Source organism: Rhinolophus sinicus, linkage group LG18 (assembly GCF_036562045.2).
Source record: "Rhinolophus sinicus isolate RSC01 linkage group LG18, ASM3656204v1, whole genome shotgun sequence".
In the NCBI taxonomy this organism is placed as follows: Eukaryota; Metazoa; Chordata; class Mammalia; order Chiroptera; family Rhinolophidae; genus Rhinolophus; species Rhinolophus sinicus.
In genome coordinates, this window is record NC_133767.1 from 11,490,570 (window position 1) to 11,510,000 (window position 19,431).

General features: G+C 44.3%; 1 protein-coding gene across 29 annotated transcripts in view; it reads right to left on the bottom strand.

Moving 5' to 3' along the window:
* Nucleotides 1–19,431, bottom strand: part of RBFOX1 (RNA binding fox-1 homolog 1) — a 1,997,160-nt gene that overhangs the window by 1,278,666 nt on the left and 699,063 nt on the right. The window contains exon 1 of one of the 29 annotated variants that reach the window (XM_074323049.1): nt 19,071–19,121. The exons of the other annotated variants lie outside the window; for them this stretch is intronic. Coding sequence (XP_074179150.1) covers nt 19,071–19,106 — 36 coding nt within the window. The 5' untranslated portion in view covers nt 19,107–19,121. Of the gene's footprint in view, nt 1–19,070; nt 19,122–19,431 lie in introns of those variants that run through there. 29 annotated transcript variants of the gene reach the window in all.

Consider the following 19,431-nt stretch of genomic DNA (forward strand, 5'->3'; position numbering starts at 1 on the left):
GCTCGGTTCTTTATTACATCCATCTTGCTTTTGTTTTTCCGTCACTAAAATAAACTGATGGGTGTGGACAGAAGTTGCGGCCACATCTCCACTGGGGACAGTTACCATCATTTATTCAATACACACGACAACGGCGTTGGGGATACCACAATATCCCCCAGAAAGTCAGCGGGTTGCCTAGTCCATGGAGAGTGCCGCCGAAACGAATGCTTATTGCTGGCAGTTTAGGCGAAATGTGGGTTTCCCCCAGGTAAAGACCTACAACACTGTTCTCCATTTATTAAGAAAATGAACTAAACATCTATCTGGTTTGCACTTGTAACCAATGCAGGATCTCGGTCAGATTAGAACAACAAGAATCTGTGTTACCAAATCATAGAACCAATAATGGTAAGTACAGTAATTGTTATGATAACTGACATTTATCGAGCTCTTCCTAGGTGTTAGAAACTAGCCTTTTAGTTTACCAACATATCATTTAGTCCCCACAAAACCTCTTGGAGGTTACGTAGCATTGTTTCCCCTTTTACAAATAGGGAAATGGAGGTGCAGAGAATTTACCTAAATGACTCAGAGTCATGTGGCTAGTTTGGAGCTGGGATTTAGAAGGGGGGTCTCTGACTCCAGAAATGAGCCCCTCCCCACTAAAATGTGGGTCTCCCCCCTGGCTGTTCATTAGACCCACTTGGGAAGCTTGTGAGAAAAACCACCAACATTTGGGGACCCGTCTCCAAACCTGGGGAATCAGAATTTCTGGGCATGGAGTCCAAACAGCAGTATTGTTTTGCTGAATGGCCCCATGTAATTCTAACATGCGGTCAAGGCTTAGAGCCCCTGGCGTTAGGCTATCATCTCTCCCTGTCTCGTAACTGAAAAATTCTGACGCCCTCCATAGGTTTCCTTTTCTTGTCACCAAGACAATGCCTCTGCAAGCCTTGCTGCTCTGTGTGCTGTGGACAGACCAGCAGGAGAAACCCCGGGGAACTGGTTAGAAATGCAGAGTCTCAGGCCTCACCCCAGCTCGACTCTATCCAAACCTGTATTTTACGATTCAACATCAGCACCATCACAACTTGTGCCCTAGAAAGGACACACTAGCTCCTGGAACTATGAAGCGGAGCCGTGAAGAACAAACGCACAGAAATAACCAGCACCGTCACCGCCCAGCCTCCCATCCCCCACCCCCCTCAAGGGTTCTGTGGTCAGACACATTTGGGACAGACTGGATTAACCACGTCAAATTACTTTCTCTACTCCAGGCTCTAGCAAAACCTATAATGTTAAAGTACTAATGTGTAACATAAATCTCCAAGAGGAGAAGTTTCCCAAATATTTATGACTGTGGTTCCCTGTAACTCAGAACTCCTATTAACATCTTTTGCAGACAATGTGTTCCTAGGGACATATTATGGAAAATATATGTGCAGAAGAGATGGTCTTTTTTCTTACCTCGATGGCTGCCCTGTACACCTTTCTGTAGTTAGGTGCTGGCTTTTTGCTTATTACTATGAATACTGGTAGGAGTCGTAAAATTATAGTAAACCTTTATCAAGCATTTACTTTGTAGATCAGGCATAGTTCTAAGTGCTCCCATCGTGTTAACTCATTTTATCTTCATAACTACCCTGTTAGGTGTAACTTGTATTGCCACTTTACAGTGAAGGAAACTGAGGAATAGATGAATCAAGTCACTTGTCCTCCAAGGTCATACAGCTAGTACATGGCGGGGGCAAGATTTCAGCCCCAGCCATCTGGCTCCAGAGCTTATTTTTTAAATCACTCGACTATTGGAAAAGGGATCGATGCCATCCCAGGAACTCTCAAAGGCATCGTGAGACGAGCCCACAGAGTTTCTGAGCTTAGCCCTTCAGGATGTAAAAAGAGCACAAAACCTGAGCTCACGCACTCAAATGCACTCACCATCCAGGAGGAGGCCTCCATGCTGGCATTCCAAACCATGTCTTGAAGGCAATGAAGTGTCAGAGCAGACCTCTCGTGCTGGTCTGACACTCCACGTTCTGCAGTCTGAACACATGATGTACTTTGTTCTTCAATGGGACGCACAAGTGGGGCTGACGGGGTCTGCTTCCCTCCACCCTCAGTCCGAAACACAAACTAGCAAGTTCAAGGAATCAAGACAGAGCATCAAGGGGCGGCCGGATGGCTCAGTTGGTTACAGCGCGAGCTCTCAACAAGGTTGCCAGTTCAATCCCCGCATGGGATGGTGGCGGCGCCCCCTGCAACTAAAGATTGAAAACGGTGACTGGATTTGGAGCTGAGCTGCGCCCTCCACAACTAGATTGAAGGACAATAACTTGGAGCAGATGGGCCCTGGAGAAACACACTGCTCCCCAATATCCCCCGATTAAAAAAAAAAAAAAAGACACAGCATCATTAAGATAACGCTAACTCATAGGTGTTCAGAGGAAGCCAGAACATACCAGTGGCTGGATGTATTGTTCCCCAACTCCAGGCTGATGGACTCCAGTGAATAAGAAAAAGTGACAGGGTCTCAAGAGCCCAATGCTGCAGGGTCAAGAACGTACTTTATTTTTTAAAGCTGCACTAGGTTTGGGGCTCACCGTGAATCAGCCAGTGGAAGGTTCATGACTCAGGAAGGGGCAGAGGTTTCCCCAGGTACATAATTACCAGTAGTAAAAAACAACGACCAAAAAAAAACAGGCTAGTGAGGGTCCGCTCTATATAAGTAACACAACTCTGCCTCTTTCTTCCACAGCAGGAACACTAGATCTGGGAAGCCAAACGGTAAGCATCCAGAAAGAATACTGGCCGGTGAGCAGGGAAAGAGGGCTATTCGTGTTTTTGTTGTTTATAAATTTCCCCCTGAGGCTGGGGATGTGCCTGTAAATAATGTAGTAACACCAACCAAGGTCTCCGTCCATGCATTGGATATCCTACTATGTACTTTAAAGACATTTGATCTCTAAATACAATTCATTCGTTTGACAAACATTTGAGAGTTTATTTGAGTCAGGCACTGTGTCTGAGTGTTGGCAGCTACAGTAGGCAGAATCGTGTGCCCCCCGCACCACCCCCAACCGCCAACGTCCACTTTCTGACACCCGGAATCTGGGAATACATTACTTCACACATTCAACAGGGACTCTGCAGCTGTACTTAAGCTAAGGACACTTTGTAATGGGGAGATTATCTTGGAAAACGGTTGGATATAATGTAATCACATGGGTCCTTACACGCGAAGAAACTTTCCTGGCTGGGGTCAGAGGGAGAGGTGTGGCTAGTTAAAAATAATAATAATAATAAAAGCTTTGGAGAGATGCTATGTCCCTGGCTTTGAAGGTGGAGGAAGCAGCCTGGATCCAAGGAGTGTGGGTGGGCTCTAGAAGCTGGAAGAGGCAAGAAAGGGATTATCCTCTCCACTCAGTCTCTGCCCTGCCCCACAGCTGGCTGTTCGCTCAGTATGTTTTATGGCAAGACATTTCCAGAAGGACTCCACATTTAACTGCTGGTCAAACAGTAACTGGTCCAGACTCATGCTGGACTTGTGATCTGCAGAACTGTGAGCAAATGAATTGGCATTGCTTCTGCCACCGAGTCTGCAGTGACGTTTTACATCAGCAATAAAAACACGAGTACGGCGTTGAAAAGAACCCTGCTCTGGTGGAACTTTCGATCTAGTGAGCAAGTGTAAATATCACTCTCCTGGTTTTAAAGAACAGCAAATGGCATCGGAGAGCTAAGCAGCTGAGTTTATAGAATGAATAGCCCAGAGACACGACTGGAACACAGGAAGTCCGACTCTAAAGGCTGCATCGTACCCATTCTTCTAGACTGTGTGTCACAAATGGGGACAAGAGCCGCCCTTTCAGAGAAAACAAAGTTGGGTGATCCCGGGTGCTGCCACAGGGGCTTTTGGGGTTTTTTTGGTTGGTAGTCGGGGGAAGATGTGAAATCACGCTTTTACACTCCAGAAACTAGAGTTCACTCACATTGGTGGAACTTCAGATGGGTTGTCACCTCAGGACTCACGTTCCTCTCTGTTCCCTTTACTTATACCTGCTTCACCTTCCTTCCCACTGAAGTGACTGGGAGAAGAAGAGGACACTGCTTCTCCCTGCTGTCCAGGGGTCAATGTCCCTGCATATGGCCACAAGGGTCCCCTTAGCTCTTACCGCCAAAGCACTGGCCACAGGCACCAGCTTATCCAAAAAGCAGTGTGACACCCTTTACCAGTAAGAAGAGTGGCCAATTATCCACTTCCTTTGGTTCTCGGTCTTTTTTACCTTCCATTCTAAGACACGTGCAGCTTCTCTGCTATTCCAAAGGATGGGTCTCTTTTCCAGTTTTTCCATAGGCTCTGTATACCCTAGAGCAGGCGGGGACCTAAAATCCAGACACGCTTTCACCCTTTTTCTTGAAGTGCGACCATTACACAGTATGTTTTATGGCAAGACATTTCCAGAAGCACTCCACATTTAACTGCTGGTCAAACAGTAACTGGTCCAGTAACAAAGTAGGCTACACCAAAAGCCAGCAATGTTTTTTTCCTAAGTTTCACCTGCTGAGCAACTGCCTTGCCAAACCACACTTCTAGAGCTGGCCAGGTTAGGATTGAGGCATGGTTCAAATAAGGTCTTGAACCACTTATGGTGGCAAAGAACTGGGAGCAGCCTAAATGCCAACAAATATACTGGAGTGCCCCATAAATATACTGGGGTGCAGCTGGACGATGAAGCCTTGAAATAGATTGGTATGTTGACATGGAAAATGTTCACAGTATGTGTAAGCACCACGGCTGTAGAGACTACACAGAAGAATCCCTCCCCCCTTTTTTTGCCCATTGGAGAGAGAAATAGAGTGCTAGGAGTGCTGAAGCCGAAACAGCTCTGCTTCATAGCTAATAGTGCCACAACTGCTAGTATAAAGGCACTTATTTTATTTTTTAATTTTTGCTTTGACGTATATAATGCAACCCACAAATGTTCATGTCACACCAACTACGTATAGGAATGCACGCAGGGGGCTCTCAGGAGAAGAGAGCCCATAGTTCCTTGGTGACCTTGTTAACCCTTCCTTCGGCAGCTCTTTCCAGCAGGCAAAGCCCTGGGCCAGGCACTGGAGAAGCAGCAAGGGGCAGCCAGGAGCAGGCACACATACTGGCTCTCATGCAGCTTCCAGGGTAATGAAAGCGGAGGAAAGACAATGAACAAGCAAACGGCCAACCGAGGATTTTATCCCCAGGCTATACAGCTCTCTCAGCACCTCACAGGCATCAGCCCCTGACGACAGCCTTCCTGAGGCCCTGGCCTCCCACTCTGGTTTTAGCACCTTGCATTGTCTCCCAGCCTCCCACAGACATAACCCCTCCACATGCTTTCATTTGTAAGACTTCAAACTCGGAAGCCACTTCTCGCTTGCTCCACACCTTCTCATCTTTCACCACAATAATGCTAAAGCATGGTAGCCCTCAGTGGTCTATTCAGACACATCAGTCTTCTGCGTTTCTCATGTGCAACACTCCCTTGCTGTCTCATAGCTAAGGATCAGCCTGATGACCACATTTCCCTCTGACCATGGCCCAGGATCAACGGTCTCCTCGACATTGCCCGTCTGCCTTGAGTCGTCCCTTCTAACCACTTTCTTCCAAATAAGAACGCAGCTACATAACATGATAAGCATGGTTTGTATGAGGCCCACTGTGGCATCAGCAACCTTCACTGATGATTGAGGCACCTTTCCCCGACTCTAATTCCAAACTACAGCATGCTGTCCTGGCTCCCAGACCTTCTACTATCCAGACTTTTATCCCACCCTCAACTCCCTAGTGCCATCAGCTGCCCCAGCCATCTTTCCTCTAGTACAAACTTCAAAGTCATCTGATCCAAGAGAGAATCCGTGGGGGAGGGAGTTGAAAAAGAGAAGTGAAAGGGCTAATGAAAATGCAGAACACCAAGCAAGGTGAGATAGGACTCTGCGGGTTAAACACCTCTCCCTCCAATATTTAATAAACTCTGCGAAGAAAGGACTCCTTCCCGTCCCCCCTCAACCCCCCAGGAGTGACACAGAGTGAGAAAAACAACATACAGAGTTTCAGGTATCAGGAAAACATAAAGACCTTACCAGGTATCTTAGTTCCAGAAAGATAAAAATATCATAATCTATTATCTGACAGGCCCTCTGGGCAATTTTTACACATAATCTGTAATGATCAAAATGCATTTTCAAGGTTGTATTGTTCTACACTTATTATAGATAGTGAAACTGGGCTCAAGTTAAGTAATTTGCCCAGAACAATATGTTTGGGAGCCAGACTTTTGAACTCAAGCCTGTCTAAGCCTAAGTATAAGACATGCCCTCTTTCCTTAGCCGTTAATACTTTAGTTAGAAGGAGAAAAATAAGCAGAAATTGGAAAGAATTGCTATGGGAATTCCTTAAAAAAAAAAAAAAGATTGGTCCTGAAGCCTTCTACATCATGCAATGAACTTTTTTTCCCTGCTCATGTGAACAGATTAAACTAATAGATTATGAGCATTATTCTTAAGCAACTTATATCAGGGTTGATGGGAGCCTGTTCTTGAAAGATAAGCTGCATATCAGCACTGAGGGAAAATGAATTAAAATGCAAATCTGAGTGTGCCCCCATTGTTAGGCTATCTTTAATAGATATGTCTTCCTGAATACATCACAGACAAAACTGTCAGTTTGCATCCCAAATAAAGCAAAGCCAACCTCTAATGGCATTTCATTAAGGGTAAAATTTATAATTGGATTTTGCCAAGGGTGGAGCTTGGAGTTGACCTTCACCTGGACCAGTAATCTTTGCCTCATGGAGGAGAAAAAAAAAAAGAACAACTTCCCCTTCATGACCCCTTTCTGGAGTACCCAAAGCCTCAGCTACAAGAGACGGGGCACCCCTATATCTTCTGCTCCCCAAATCTGAGGCCCCTGGACTGTGCCCATGATTGCCGAGACTCAGCTGCAGGCAGAGACCTGACAACAGTTTAATCTAGAACAAAAGACTGCTTGGGCCCTGCACTTAAAAGTGACTAAAGGGCCGGTGAAAATCTTTGAATGTACTCAGTCGTTTGGTATCCTGAAATTCCCATCTCTTTAGGATCGAGAGTCAGTATTGCCCATGCTAGAGAAGACACACATCCCAAACTCTGTCAGATCCCAAACAAAGAGCAATGCAACATTTAAATACTAAACAAAAAGGAATGTCTGAAGACATGTCAGAAGGCTGTAATGATATCGGGAATAATGAAAACGGCACCAATAGCTGACCATTCACACTTAAAAAAGCCAAATGAGACGTACAGGTGGATGCCACAGACATCACATGAGAGGGAAGCAGAAATAAGGCAGGTAGAAAAAGTCCACAGAGGAAGTATAGTCTGAGCTGCACCTCGAAGGGTACAGTTTGGAAAGGTTAAGGAAGGGCATCGAAGCACAGCTATAAGCAAAGATGCAGTGACAGGAAGAGCATGTACAGGGACACTGACTATTTTGGACTTGCGTTTTGGCTTTTCCCATCCAACACCCCTTTTGCCCTTCCTTTAGTGAAAGAATTCCACTGGTTTTAGCCAACAGCTCCCCTCCCCATGATATGACCCTGTCCCCCCAAAACACAGAGTCGGGCATATGACTGTTCACAGTCACCTATGCTCCTCCAAAGTGGTACTTCATCCAAGATTGGGCATGTGAGACAGGCAGAAAGATGCCCCCCTGATTCAGGGGTTGATAGGGTACCAAGAGTGAGGGTCTCCTCTTTTCCTGAAAACAAAGACACTGCTGAAGTTAGAAGTCTGGAGTTTCAGGGTCACCATGGTCATCCTGTGAAGACAGCCTCTGTGACAATAAAACCAAAATAGACAAAGGAATCAGAGATGAGAGCTGCAGGCAGAGAGCTGACAACAGTTTAATCTAGAACAAAAGACTGCTTGGGCCCTACACTTAAAAGTGACTAAAGGGCCGGTGAAAATCTTTGAATGTACTCAGTCGTTTGGTATCCTGAAATTCCCATCTCTTTAGGATCGAGAGTCCTAAAGAGCAAGAACGAGAGATCTACCCTGATGACATTATTTGAGTCCCGGACTCTGGCCACCCAAAGCTCGGTGAATCAATGGAACTTCCAGTTAGGTGAGCCAACCTATATTCCCTATGTTATTTGTTTGGGTTGGGGCCCTGTCATTTGGACCCTAAAGAATCCTAAGGTGTATAGAGTCAAGGAGAGGAAGGGCCAGGAGATGGAGGAGGCTTGGGCAGTAGGTAGGGGCCATATGTCAAGGTCAGATACTCTGTTGTATTGCCAAGTAAAATGTTTTCTATTTCGAGAACCAGAAGCCACTGGAAGGCAAGTCTCAATAATGTGTCTGTTTGTTTTTACCAACGTGAATAGGAAGATAAAAGACTAGGCCCTAAGAACTGCAACCTTTTACAGGAATAACCTCTATCCACTGTGTGTGTGTGTGTGTTGTATACACACCCCTCACAGAAGAAATATGAAAAAGACCCCTTCCCATCAAATCAAGTAGTTGGGGGCAATGTCCCAGAAATTCCAGTATCTGAGTGTGACATCCTTTCTTTTCTCATGCATTCTCCCACTTTACCACGAGTCTCTCCCGTTCCCTACATCTTAAAAATCTCCTTTACCTTGCACAGTTGAACGATCAGGCAGCTCAGGGCTCTTGTAAATAACCCTTAGCAATTGCTGAGTCCTGACGGGGCAGATCAAAAAAAAGGAAGAGAGCGTTTCTCTGTAGCCAGAACGCACTTCGTTTCCCCATGAGTGGTGTGGGTTTCTGTGTTCCCCTGCACGTTTATCAGACAGAATTCAAAAGAACGCAGGCAGAGCTCTAGTGCCAGCCACACATCTAGGACTTTCCAGGGAGATTGAAAAATCTAACCCAGAAAATTCTAACCCATTGAAATAAATATCCACCAGAGGGCAGACGTGTTATCTTTCTTGGGTTTGGAACGCTCAGAAGTGAACGCCCCCAGCAAGAGACTTCTGCAAATAAAGCTGTTTCCCAAATATTATTTCCTTTTGGGTTTTTACTGGCTTCCTATAATGAACCCTGTAACTCATGCCACACGGAGAATAGGACCGCACGATCATTTGGGCAGCTGTAAAGCTAGTTCAGGAGATTAATATATTCTACCAACAAATAAGTAAATATGAAAGAAAAACCGTGAGCCATCCTTTATTGACCTCTTCCTATATATCAAGCCCTTCATTCAGCTCTTTATAGTCTTTGTCTTATTTAATCTTCAAAATAACCTTATTAGGTGGGTACAGACGTTATCTCCATTTAAAAACGGAAGACACTGAGGCTTAAGCATTTCACTAATTGGCCTAAAATCACACAACTTATCTGGGAATAATAATTCCATGGTTGTAACCCAAAAAATCAGAAGCCAAGTTTTTAAAATGACAACAAAAATACTGTATATGACATCATTAATATCCATATAAATTATAATATTCATCCTTTGCCTGCTTAGAACTATTGCGCTATGGCAGACTTTCCCCCAAAACCTCACTTAAGATCTATGAATAAAAAGGTTCAACTTTATAGGAATCTGCTTTTTAGATGGTGTTTGGCATTATATGGAAGTAAGCATTTAAAACACAGTGAGTCTTCTGGTGATGAGCTCCCCTAAGTGTGTTTATATCCCACTGAAACATTTAAGAAAATACAAAAAAGCATTTTGTGGGAAATGTCATTTCTACCTGATGTATAAATTTTAGAAATGTAATATTCCAGAATAGAAATAGATATGCAAAGAATAATCCCATCACCTAAAGATAATTTTTACAACTCTCGTTTAATTCATAATTATTTAGAGTATTACCAGGCTTATAATATGAAATGAATCTAGTAATTGGCATTAACTAGAATTCAAAGATATATAAATACAAGTATCTGCCTTATTTTCAATGCACAGACATAATATCACAGTAAACAATTCCCTTTGGAGCTTTCAGTCTTTGGATGACGATTAATATCACAAAATCTTTAGTCACCGAATATAAAACACAATAAAGCAGGCAACGTTTGACAGGCAGGAATTGTGCCTCTCACTTCCTCCTAGAATTGGCACTTCTTTTACACTTGTTTTCTCTTCCTGTAAGTACTGCATATAATTAAGGTTTAGGTAAAAATACTCCTACAGGCACCCATCAATTGATAAACACTGCAGATTTAGGTTAAAATGTCAGGTGGGCCTGGCATTTTTACATATCAGTGGTTCTTCAAATTATTTAAAACTATGTTCTACTGAAACGTTTGGGAAGAAAATAATAATAAGCAATCTTGAGGCTAAAATACCAAGATCCTTTTCAAGCTTAGAGAACATCCAATGTTTACATGAAAACACTGTTGTCAGTGAAAACAAATGAACACGTCAACTCAACGGAAAGAAAAGAAAAACCCTCTGTGATTTATATGATTTTTCAAGCCCTGGAAACCTTTCAGCTGCTAAGGTATTGAGTATAATCACGGGTCGCAACAACAGTGACATTTCCTTTCATTTTCACTCTTACGGGATCCCTTCATGCATACTGAAATGCCTAAATGAAATTTGTTTCAACACGCTACCAAAAGCTATGTAATTTACAACACTTCTCGAAAAAATATAATTCCCTTGACCGATATTCCTGGTGTGTATGGTCTTATCACCACCCCAAAGCAACTTTCCAAAGATTCTATTGGTCAACTTGACAAGAGCATCCCTTTGCCCTGTCCCCACCCTCTTATCACTTCCAGAAATTCTCCTTGTAAGTAGGGGTCTTTCATTCTAGGGGTCCCCTTACACAGCACCCTCTCCTTAAGCCCTCTGCCCAAAGGGCAATTCATAATTAATCTTTCCTGGGCCTCACTCAATGCTAAGTTCTTGTTCACCCTCAAAGGAACAGTGTAGGCCCGTTCTCTTCTGCTCGTGGTTTCCAAACAGCCCACAATGTACAACCCCATGAACTTGATGTGGACGCTGCATTTCTCCCCCAAGTGTGACTTTCCTTGAATACATCACTACCAAGGTTCTTGGGAGAAGGAAGAGGAACAACCTCCTGGAGCCCTTGTCCCTTGTGGAGCTCTGGGCTGGGAGTGACTCATATGTCCCTGCCCTTCATCACCCAGAAGGTAGTCAGCACTTCTTAAAGGGGCACCCCTCACTTAAACATTAAGCCGTGAGCACGCCCGGCACTTCCTGTCTACAATACAAATCCCGGGCTTTGGAAATCTGCATTATTTGATTCTGACACTCATAAAGAAGGAGTTTTCTTTTGTGTACTGCTTTTGCAGCTAATGGTGGTTAATAGCTAAGAAAAAAAAAAAAGTCAGACTTTCAAAGAGGAACGCAATTAGGTGATTGTGAAGAATTGACAGTGCTTTGCAGCTTCCCCCAGCTTCTGAAAGCTTATTTGGCTGGAAAGCATGTACTCTGACACCTAATTTGGTTCAACCTACTCAAAGTTTGTTCCCGGTGATTAGGGGGGTTGGCTAGATGATTCACAAAGGAAAAATATCTGCTGGTAATAGTGACACAAAGCGTGGCAATTTCAATCCTGGAACGAGACAGAAGCCAGAAGCTTGGTTTCTCCAAATGGAAGCCAGACATGCATAGGGGACAATGCCTTTCTGGGCACGATGGAAGCAATTGGCTGCAGCCCTTTCAAAGGCCCTCTACTACCCTAAATGACACTGGGCATTTGTCATTTGAAAGTCGCTATGGAGTGAAGCACATGACTTTCAATTCCTTTCCACATGTATTTTCGACAAGGGTATGTTTTGGCTTGGATGTTCTCTTCTGTAAGGTTTTCTCTGCAGGGCACAATCCCTTCTCAACTCATGTGGGATATTTCATTCCCCAGCCAAAGGGGTAGATAAAGAGCAGGAGGATTAATTGGTAGAGTGATCACTTATTCATGTTTTCAGAGCGGACGTTCCAGTTGTTCAGTGGAAAGGAGTGGAGAGATAAACCCAGAAAAGCAAGGGGTACATGTCCTCATAATAATAAAACCGGGTACTCTCCCACAGACTGAGTGGTCAGGGAAAGTCTCTCTCTGGGCGTGAGACACTTGACAGCAAGGTGTTCATGAAATGATGGAATTGACCTTGAGAAGGTTGGCACAGAGTATCTAGGAAGGGACCAGCAAGTGCAAAGTCCCAAGATGGGAGCAAGTTTGGCTTCCAGAGGGCCGACTGGGGTGGTAGACGACGAGGTCAGAGTGGTGTCAAGAACCAAGCTAGGGAGAGCCTAGCAGACGCTGCATTTTGTTCTACCGTGTTGCAAAGCTATTGGGGGAGCAGGTGATTTGATGCCTGCGTTTAGAGCATCGCTCTGGCTGGATGAGGGAGATTACAGATGCAGGAGACCAGTCATGAGCCTCCCCGAGGAAGGACCCAAGGGTGGAGGTGTTTGTCCTGGGATGGTAGCCCTGGAGAAGTGGAGAAGTAGGTGCATGTGGGACACCGTTTGGAGGAAGAGCTTACAGGACGAGTTAAGGAAGGATTACGTGAGGTGGATGGAGGGAAATCTGGAGTCAGGGTCGACTCCATTTTTGGCACAACTGTGGTGTGACCATCGTCTGCGAGAATAAGAATAGCCCCAAGGGTATTCTATTGACCTGTGGTAGGGGGTGGGTTTCAGCAAGTCTCAGGTTCTGTTATTAAACACGAGGGCACTACTCCCCCAAGTTATTGCAGCACCTTCAGTCCAACGAGAGAAGAGACCAGCATAAACCTGAAGAATGTTGATTCAGGGCTGAGTATCCTCTTCTTGGCACTTTGAAGGTGCAAACTTCCTTTCTATTGTCGTATCATGTCGGGCTTGTAGTTGTCTTTTTTGTTTGTGGAAAAACGGGTGGAACCAAATCACATCCCTGCCAAACGCATAAGGAAATAAAGGACGCAGCCTTAACAAGGGAGGTCGGTGTGCGTGCTGGAAATCTAGATACAGAGCACACGTGTCGTACTTAGTTCTTGATATTTCATCATCTGTATGAGACCCAGGAAAACCAACGGACAGAGTGAAAAAGCAGGAGAGGAGGCGAGCCCCTCATTTACTCAGCAAGTATTTAGTGGGTTCCTGCCATATTGCAGACCCTGTGCTGGACATTGGAGCAGAGAGATTTCTGTCTTCAGGAGCTTATCGTCCAGTGGTGGACACAGTCCACTAAGAATCCCCATCGTAAACAGAAAATTACAACCGTGGCAAGAACTAAAAGGAAAGAATCATGGCGGGGAGGGGGTGGCCAGATGGCTCAGCTGGTTAGAGCGCGAGCTCCCAACAACAAGCTTGCCAGGTCAATTCCCACATGAGATGGTGAGCTGTGCCCCCTGCAACTAAAGATGGAAAGTGGAGACTGGACTTGGAGCTGAGCTGCGCCCTCCACAACTAGACTGAAGGACCACGACTTGACTTGGAGCTGATGGGTCCTGGAGAAACACACAGTTACCCAATAAAATTAGAAAGAAAAGAAAAAAAAAGACAGAGTGTTGTCCCCATGAAAGCCTATGACAGAGAAACGTGACCTCAGCAGAAAGGGCTAGACAACCAACTGAACTGTTGACAGATTACCAAATCACTTCCCTTATAGAATTCAGGTTCTCAGACACCTCTCTACCCCCATTTTCCCATAGCTGTATAATCACAGAGCACATGGTATTTAAATGCAGAAAATAACAACTTTCACTAATAGAACACACACAACGAAATGTTTTCAAGTAAGTGCCTCAAGACAGAGACTTTTGTCTGATTTTTCTTTGTCACCCACAATGCGTACCTCATAGGAACTACTCAATACATGTTGTTTACGGAAACTAACAATTTGAAGGAAAGTTAAAAAAAAAAAACAAAAAAAAAACACCACCATACCACTCCATTTGCTAGAACATTAGAGCTGAAATGACAATAAGTTTCACTGGAAGGTAATCATGCATAAGTATTCCAATAAAATTCAAATTTGGGTTTCTATAAAAATCAAATGAGATTCTTTATGACTGAAAATCAAAGGAAGGCTCACAGAAGCAGAGACGGCTGTGAGACACGTTGTTTCTGTCACTATTGACTAACAAGCTGAACCTCATTGAACTTCTGAGACAGAACTAAACAGCCTTATTCAGTCATCTGATTGCTGTGAGGTACATTACCTGTGATTCATAGTTTTCAGTTCAATCCGCCCACGTTTGGCAAATCCTGACTCCAGCAGGGCCAGGATCCCACACAGAGAGATGCTGGCAAGAGTTTCTTTCAGACCGGAATCCTGTGGGATGCCTGGTGATTAGATTAGATGGGCATCACTGTGGCTGGTCCACAATCCATCCCATCTTCCTTCTCAGTTTTATTTTGGGAGCCTCCCCTCATCTATTTTGCATGCACTTTGGATACAGCTTACTGCCAAGTCAACCTACTGCTTCCAAGGGGGTCACATGACCACTACAGGCCAATCAGGACAGCCCACCTTTTCTGCTCCTGGTGATTAGTTGAGGGACTGATACATAAGTCCATCCGCTGTCATCTAACCTTGGTGCTTTCACATAGCTTACAGGGAAACGTAGCTTTCTGTTCACTGGGGTCCACAAAGATGATAGGCTGTAAGTCGGTGACGGTCATTTCTGTCACCTCAGAGCAAAATCCACTTGGCAGTAAACATCACAGAAGGGAAAACAGTTATATGAGTCTATGACTTGCCTCCATGGCTTAAGTCAGGTAAAGTTGGTATCTGGTATTTTCAGATAGTCCACAAATGAGAAAGGACAAATGGAAAAACGCATATAGTCCTGGCCAAGTAGGATGGCCAAGGTTAGCCAACAGAAATACAGAATGCCCAGCTCCATTTGAATTTCAAATAAACAACAAAAAGTATTAATATAAGTATATTCCATGTGATATTTGGGGCGTGTTGGTCATGAAAATAAGTTATCCACTGTCTATCTGAAATTCAAACCTAACTGGACATCCTGTATTTCATCTGGCAATTCTATGGCCAGGGAAGTAGAGAACTGGGTTTTTGGACCTAACTTGGACACCCAATACTGTGTACCCTGAAATTGTATCATCACCTACGAGATTTATGCCTTTCTTTGTACACTTCACAGGAGACACAAATTTAATCCTCATAAAAGTAACTTTAAATACAGCTACTGTACAGACTTCCCATTTCAGCAAGAACATTCAGGGCAAGTAACAGAAGAAGCCCCTACAGGTTTATAAATAAGTATAGTTATAATGCCGTACACTCCATAGGTTAAGACCTTTCTTTCTCCCTCCCCTACCATCCTGTGCATATCTCTTACTTGTTCGGCTGGCTTTTCTCACAGTTATTTGATGGACACAACAGCTTCCCACACAACCACGTCAAGTGTCAAAAAATATGTATTCTCTTTTGCATGTCTCTTCTCAGATCAAGGAAGCATCTCAGGCATCCTCCAGCAGAAATCCTCACATCCCATGGCCAAGAATGAGGTCACATGTCTACCTCATCGAATCACTAGCAAGGAAATGCCCTGCAATCAGCCAAAGCTAACGACGATTCACTTCCTGCAGCTGGTAGAAGCTCCTAGCTTCACGAGACACCTGGCTTCCCCACCCTTTAATAAAATCAGTGACCTATTAGCTGGGGGTTGGGGGCGTGACTGTTGGGTAGGTTCTCTACAGTGTCTGAACACTCCTGCATTAGTTCATGGGGCCCAAGAACTAACAGAAGCTTCTTTTGGGGGCACCACATAACAGAAGGTAGATTTTGAAAGATATTTTAGCAAGTTAGATAGAATAATGGACTCAGTCTCTTAGGTTAAGAAAGAGCTGGCTTGACTCCTACCCGGTCACTAGCAGGCAAATCCATTCGTTTTGATCAGCCCCAGTGTCTACTTTGTAAAACAGGGAACAGAGTCCCTCTCTTAAGGATAGTTGGGAAGATAAAAGGACCCCATGCAGGTAAAGCATTTATCAGGGTGCCTGGCAGAAGGAATTTGAAATGTCAGTTGCTAATACCATCTTGAAATGCTCAACAAGAGAAATCACTACAAAGTCTCTCAGAGTGAAAAATAAAGTGGATTCATTTAAACTGGCGTGTTCCAAAGAAAGGTTGGCCTTGTCGATTCCCCCATGGACTCTCCACTCTTAACCACCTGTCATCTTCCAAACCGACTCCAAGAGGACCACTTCAAGGGGTCTGAGTCTGGGTCATTGGACGTGGAGTTACAGTTGGTCAGACTGAAACGCCTGCCCATTACGATTTGCTTTGAGACCTCGATGTCATTTCACATAGGCCACTGAGCAGCTGGCAGATGGTAATGCCTTCTAGTCACTACCAGCTTGGGACATTTCTTAACCAGTAACCTGGAGGTTAAATGCTCCTTCTTCCATTACTAAATCCTTGAAGTGTTTTACATGAACGAGGGGACGTCTACCTTCTGGACCATAAAACACATGCAATGTGTTCCAAGGTCTCCACTAACTCAGCAGATGGTCCTTTTGACCTTATTCCATTTCTAAATTTGCAGCCCAGACTGCTATGATAAATTTCTCGATGGTCCCAACTCCAACCACATTTGACCCTAAATTGTCCTGTGATCTTTTGTTTTACTATGAAATCACCATTAGTTTCCTACTGCTAGTCTCCTGGACACCAGAGAGGGACACGTGGCAAATCTTATTGTCTAAAGAAGCCACTGGTCAAGACTCACCCGATTCGTTTTTTAAAGTGAACAGGCAGCCATTGAACACTGGGCAGGACCCACGGTCACATAACTAATAAGAAAGAAATTTACCCTCCGTGCATTCCAAATTCCTAAAAGATTATTTGACTAATATCTGCTCAACCCTGTGCCACGTTTCCTCTTTGACATTTATATCCATTCCCTTTGTCTCTCTGTCTCTCCTTTCTGATTCCAGTATCAATAGTAGATTCCTTCCCCAAAGCAACAGGCAGCATGGTATCTGAGAACTAGCAGATTTAAACACGCTTCTCACCTTCGTCAATGGCCCCCACTCCCCTTCTTCTCACTGTCCATCAAAGACCTCACAGAAAACAGAAGAACCACCCAAACGATAACAGATTCACTATGGGATTTATTCGGGTGCAGTGCCCTACCTGCTTTTTAGTTGCCCACAGTTACATTGTTTGTTTAGCTTATAATACCTTCACCTACAATTATCATCATAGGTATCACTTAAATAACTTTGCACCATCGTCCTTATAATAACCAGATGAGGTATCATCAGCCCCATTTTAAAGATGAGCAAGTAGAGGCTAAGAGATAAGTAGTTTGCACAACGTCACAGGCTTAGTGAGGGTGAGCGTGAGACTTCCATCCAGGAGGGTTGGACTTCAAAACCCTTGCTGTCAATCAACAGACCAGGCCCAGAGGGGTGTCGGCGAGGCACAGACTTATCCTGATTTTGAACCCATAGTCTGTATCCACACCAGACAGAACTATGCCCTTCTTAATCAAGATATTCAAATCCCTAACAGCAGGAAACAGGCCTAGACAATGACTCAACCCTCAGTGAGGGAGGCACTGAATTAGTGCTTAAAACCAGCCATTTATCTCTCTCCCTGTGTTTCCTTGTCAACTCATGAGGCTTCAGTATTCCTCTCTTGTCGCTCAGGGATGTCCTTTTTTCCCCTCTCTTCTCTACGAGGGGCCGGGTGCTCAGCAAACAGCAGCTCTCCTGGGTCTGTTTTCAGCAGGACAACATGGCGTCCCTCCTTGAGTTATGGGTCCATGAGTTACTGGCCCATGTGGACGACGCTGTCCACACATCACACATGATTTGAAGGTGGAAGAAGCCACGGCCAGCATACATTGCTTAGCAAATTTCAATCAAGCGCCTGTAGTAATGTTTCCAAGGTAATTAGATTCATGACCTGCCACAGGGAACAATTTCTTCCACTAACTTATCTGGGCTATAGATACAAGCACAAACACTCCAGTGGGGCCTCTCGAATCTGACCCAAACTTGAGCTGATCTGACTTTCATCTCATGCCAGAAGCAGCTTTCTGAACTATGGCAGCTTTCCTACTTCCACCTTGCAGTAAACAGGCCTCTGGGATTTTCAACAGCCATTTAATACTTTTCTATACATATCTGGATGAAGAAAACAGTAAGCTAGTGGGGAGAGAGAGAGAGAGAGAGAGAGAGAGAGAGAGAGAGAGAGAGAGAGAGAGAAGCTGTCCTCAGCTTCTTGCCTTTCTAAGTTAATTATTAAAGCTACTATTAATTATGTTATTCCATTGGATTGACTCAGACAATATTATACCAGCATATACTTCACATTTTAATATGACATATAATTTTATTAGTGTATTCCATCAGCTTTGATGGAAACCTAATTCTTCAGGACGTGTTTTGTTTTTTTTCTTTTCTTCCCCTAGCCAATAAAGGAAAACCATAAAGTATATTACAAATTTGAATAAAGCCTGGGAAGTGTGAAAATCATTTGGAAACCTAAGAAACGGCTCTTCACATTTGCAGTCGTAGTTCGTTAGCATCTAGCTATTCAGCCATTTAAATTAAAGCTTATTTTCTCTTTTTAAACAAGCAGGTTCTTATACTATCTTATTAATGTCCTTCATGGATTCCAAAATGCATTCCAGCAAAGCTGCCGCAGACCCATAAAAAGCAGAGACGCCTTGATTATTTCTCCCCTCACTCCACAAGACCGTCAAGGAAAGAAGTGAGACCGAGAAAACAAATTTATTCTGCACTATCTTATGCCCACTCTGTGTTTTCCCCGCCCACAGCAGCGCCTGTATAGTCATATTAATACCTCCCCCTCTTCTGACAAACAAATCAGCTTCTATTAGGAATGTGATCTTTGGGCTGTGATCTATGAAAATCACAAAAACACAGAATCGCAAGAAAGACCGCTAGTGAAAGAACAATGCGATTCCTGAGAAGAAATGGTTTGTGGGTTCTTTACGCCTGGCCACAAACTCGGGATACCTCTGATGTGTGCTCACGTCCTCTCCTCGACACGGGGAGGTTGTGGGAGGGGTGGAGAGTCTCGGGGTGCAAATTTATGGGGTGTGGATGAACAAGAAAGCCAGTCCTAGGCCTGCCCTCCAGACCTTACCTTCCAGAAGGATTTTGTAGATGTGGCAGAAGACATTCCTCACTGAATGTGTGAGACGGACCCATCCTGAAGAAGAGCAGAGATATCAAATGGGAGAGAACAAACGAGTCCAGGGGAGTTAACATGGATGTGGGGGGGGTGGGGGATGAGGCTGTGGGAGCATGCAAATAATCCTGCCTCATGTACGGACAACCCAAAGTTCACGGTGGAAAATAATCTCACGTGCACAACGGACTCTCATCATCTGTTCCAGAAATACCGTGTTTCCCCGAAAATAAGACCTAACTGGAAAGTAAGCCTTAGCATGATTTTGCAGGACGACATCCCCTGAACATAAGCCCTAATGCATCTTTTGGAGCAA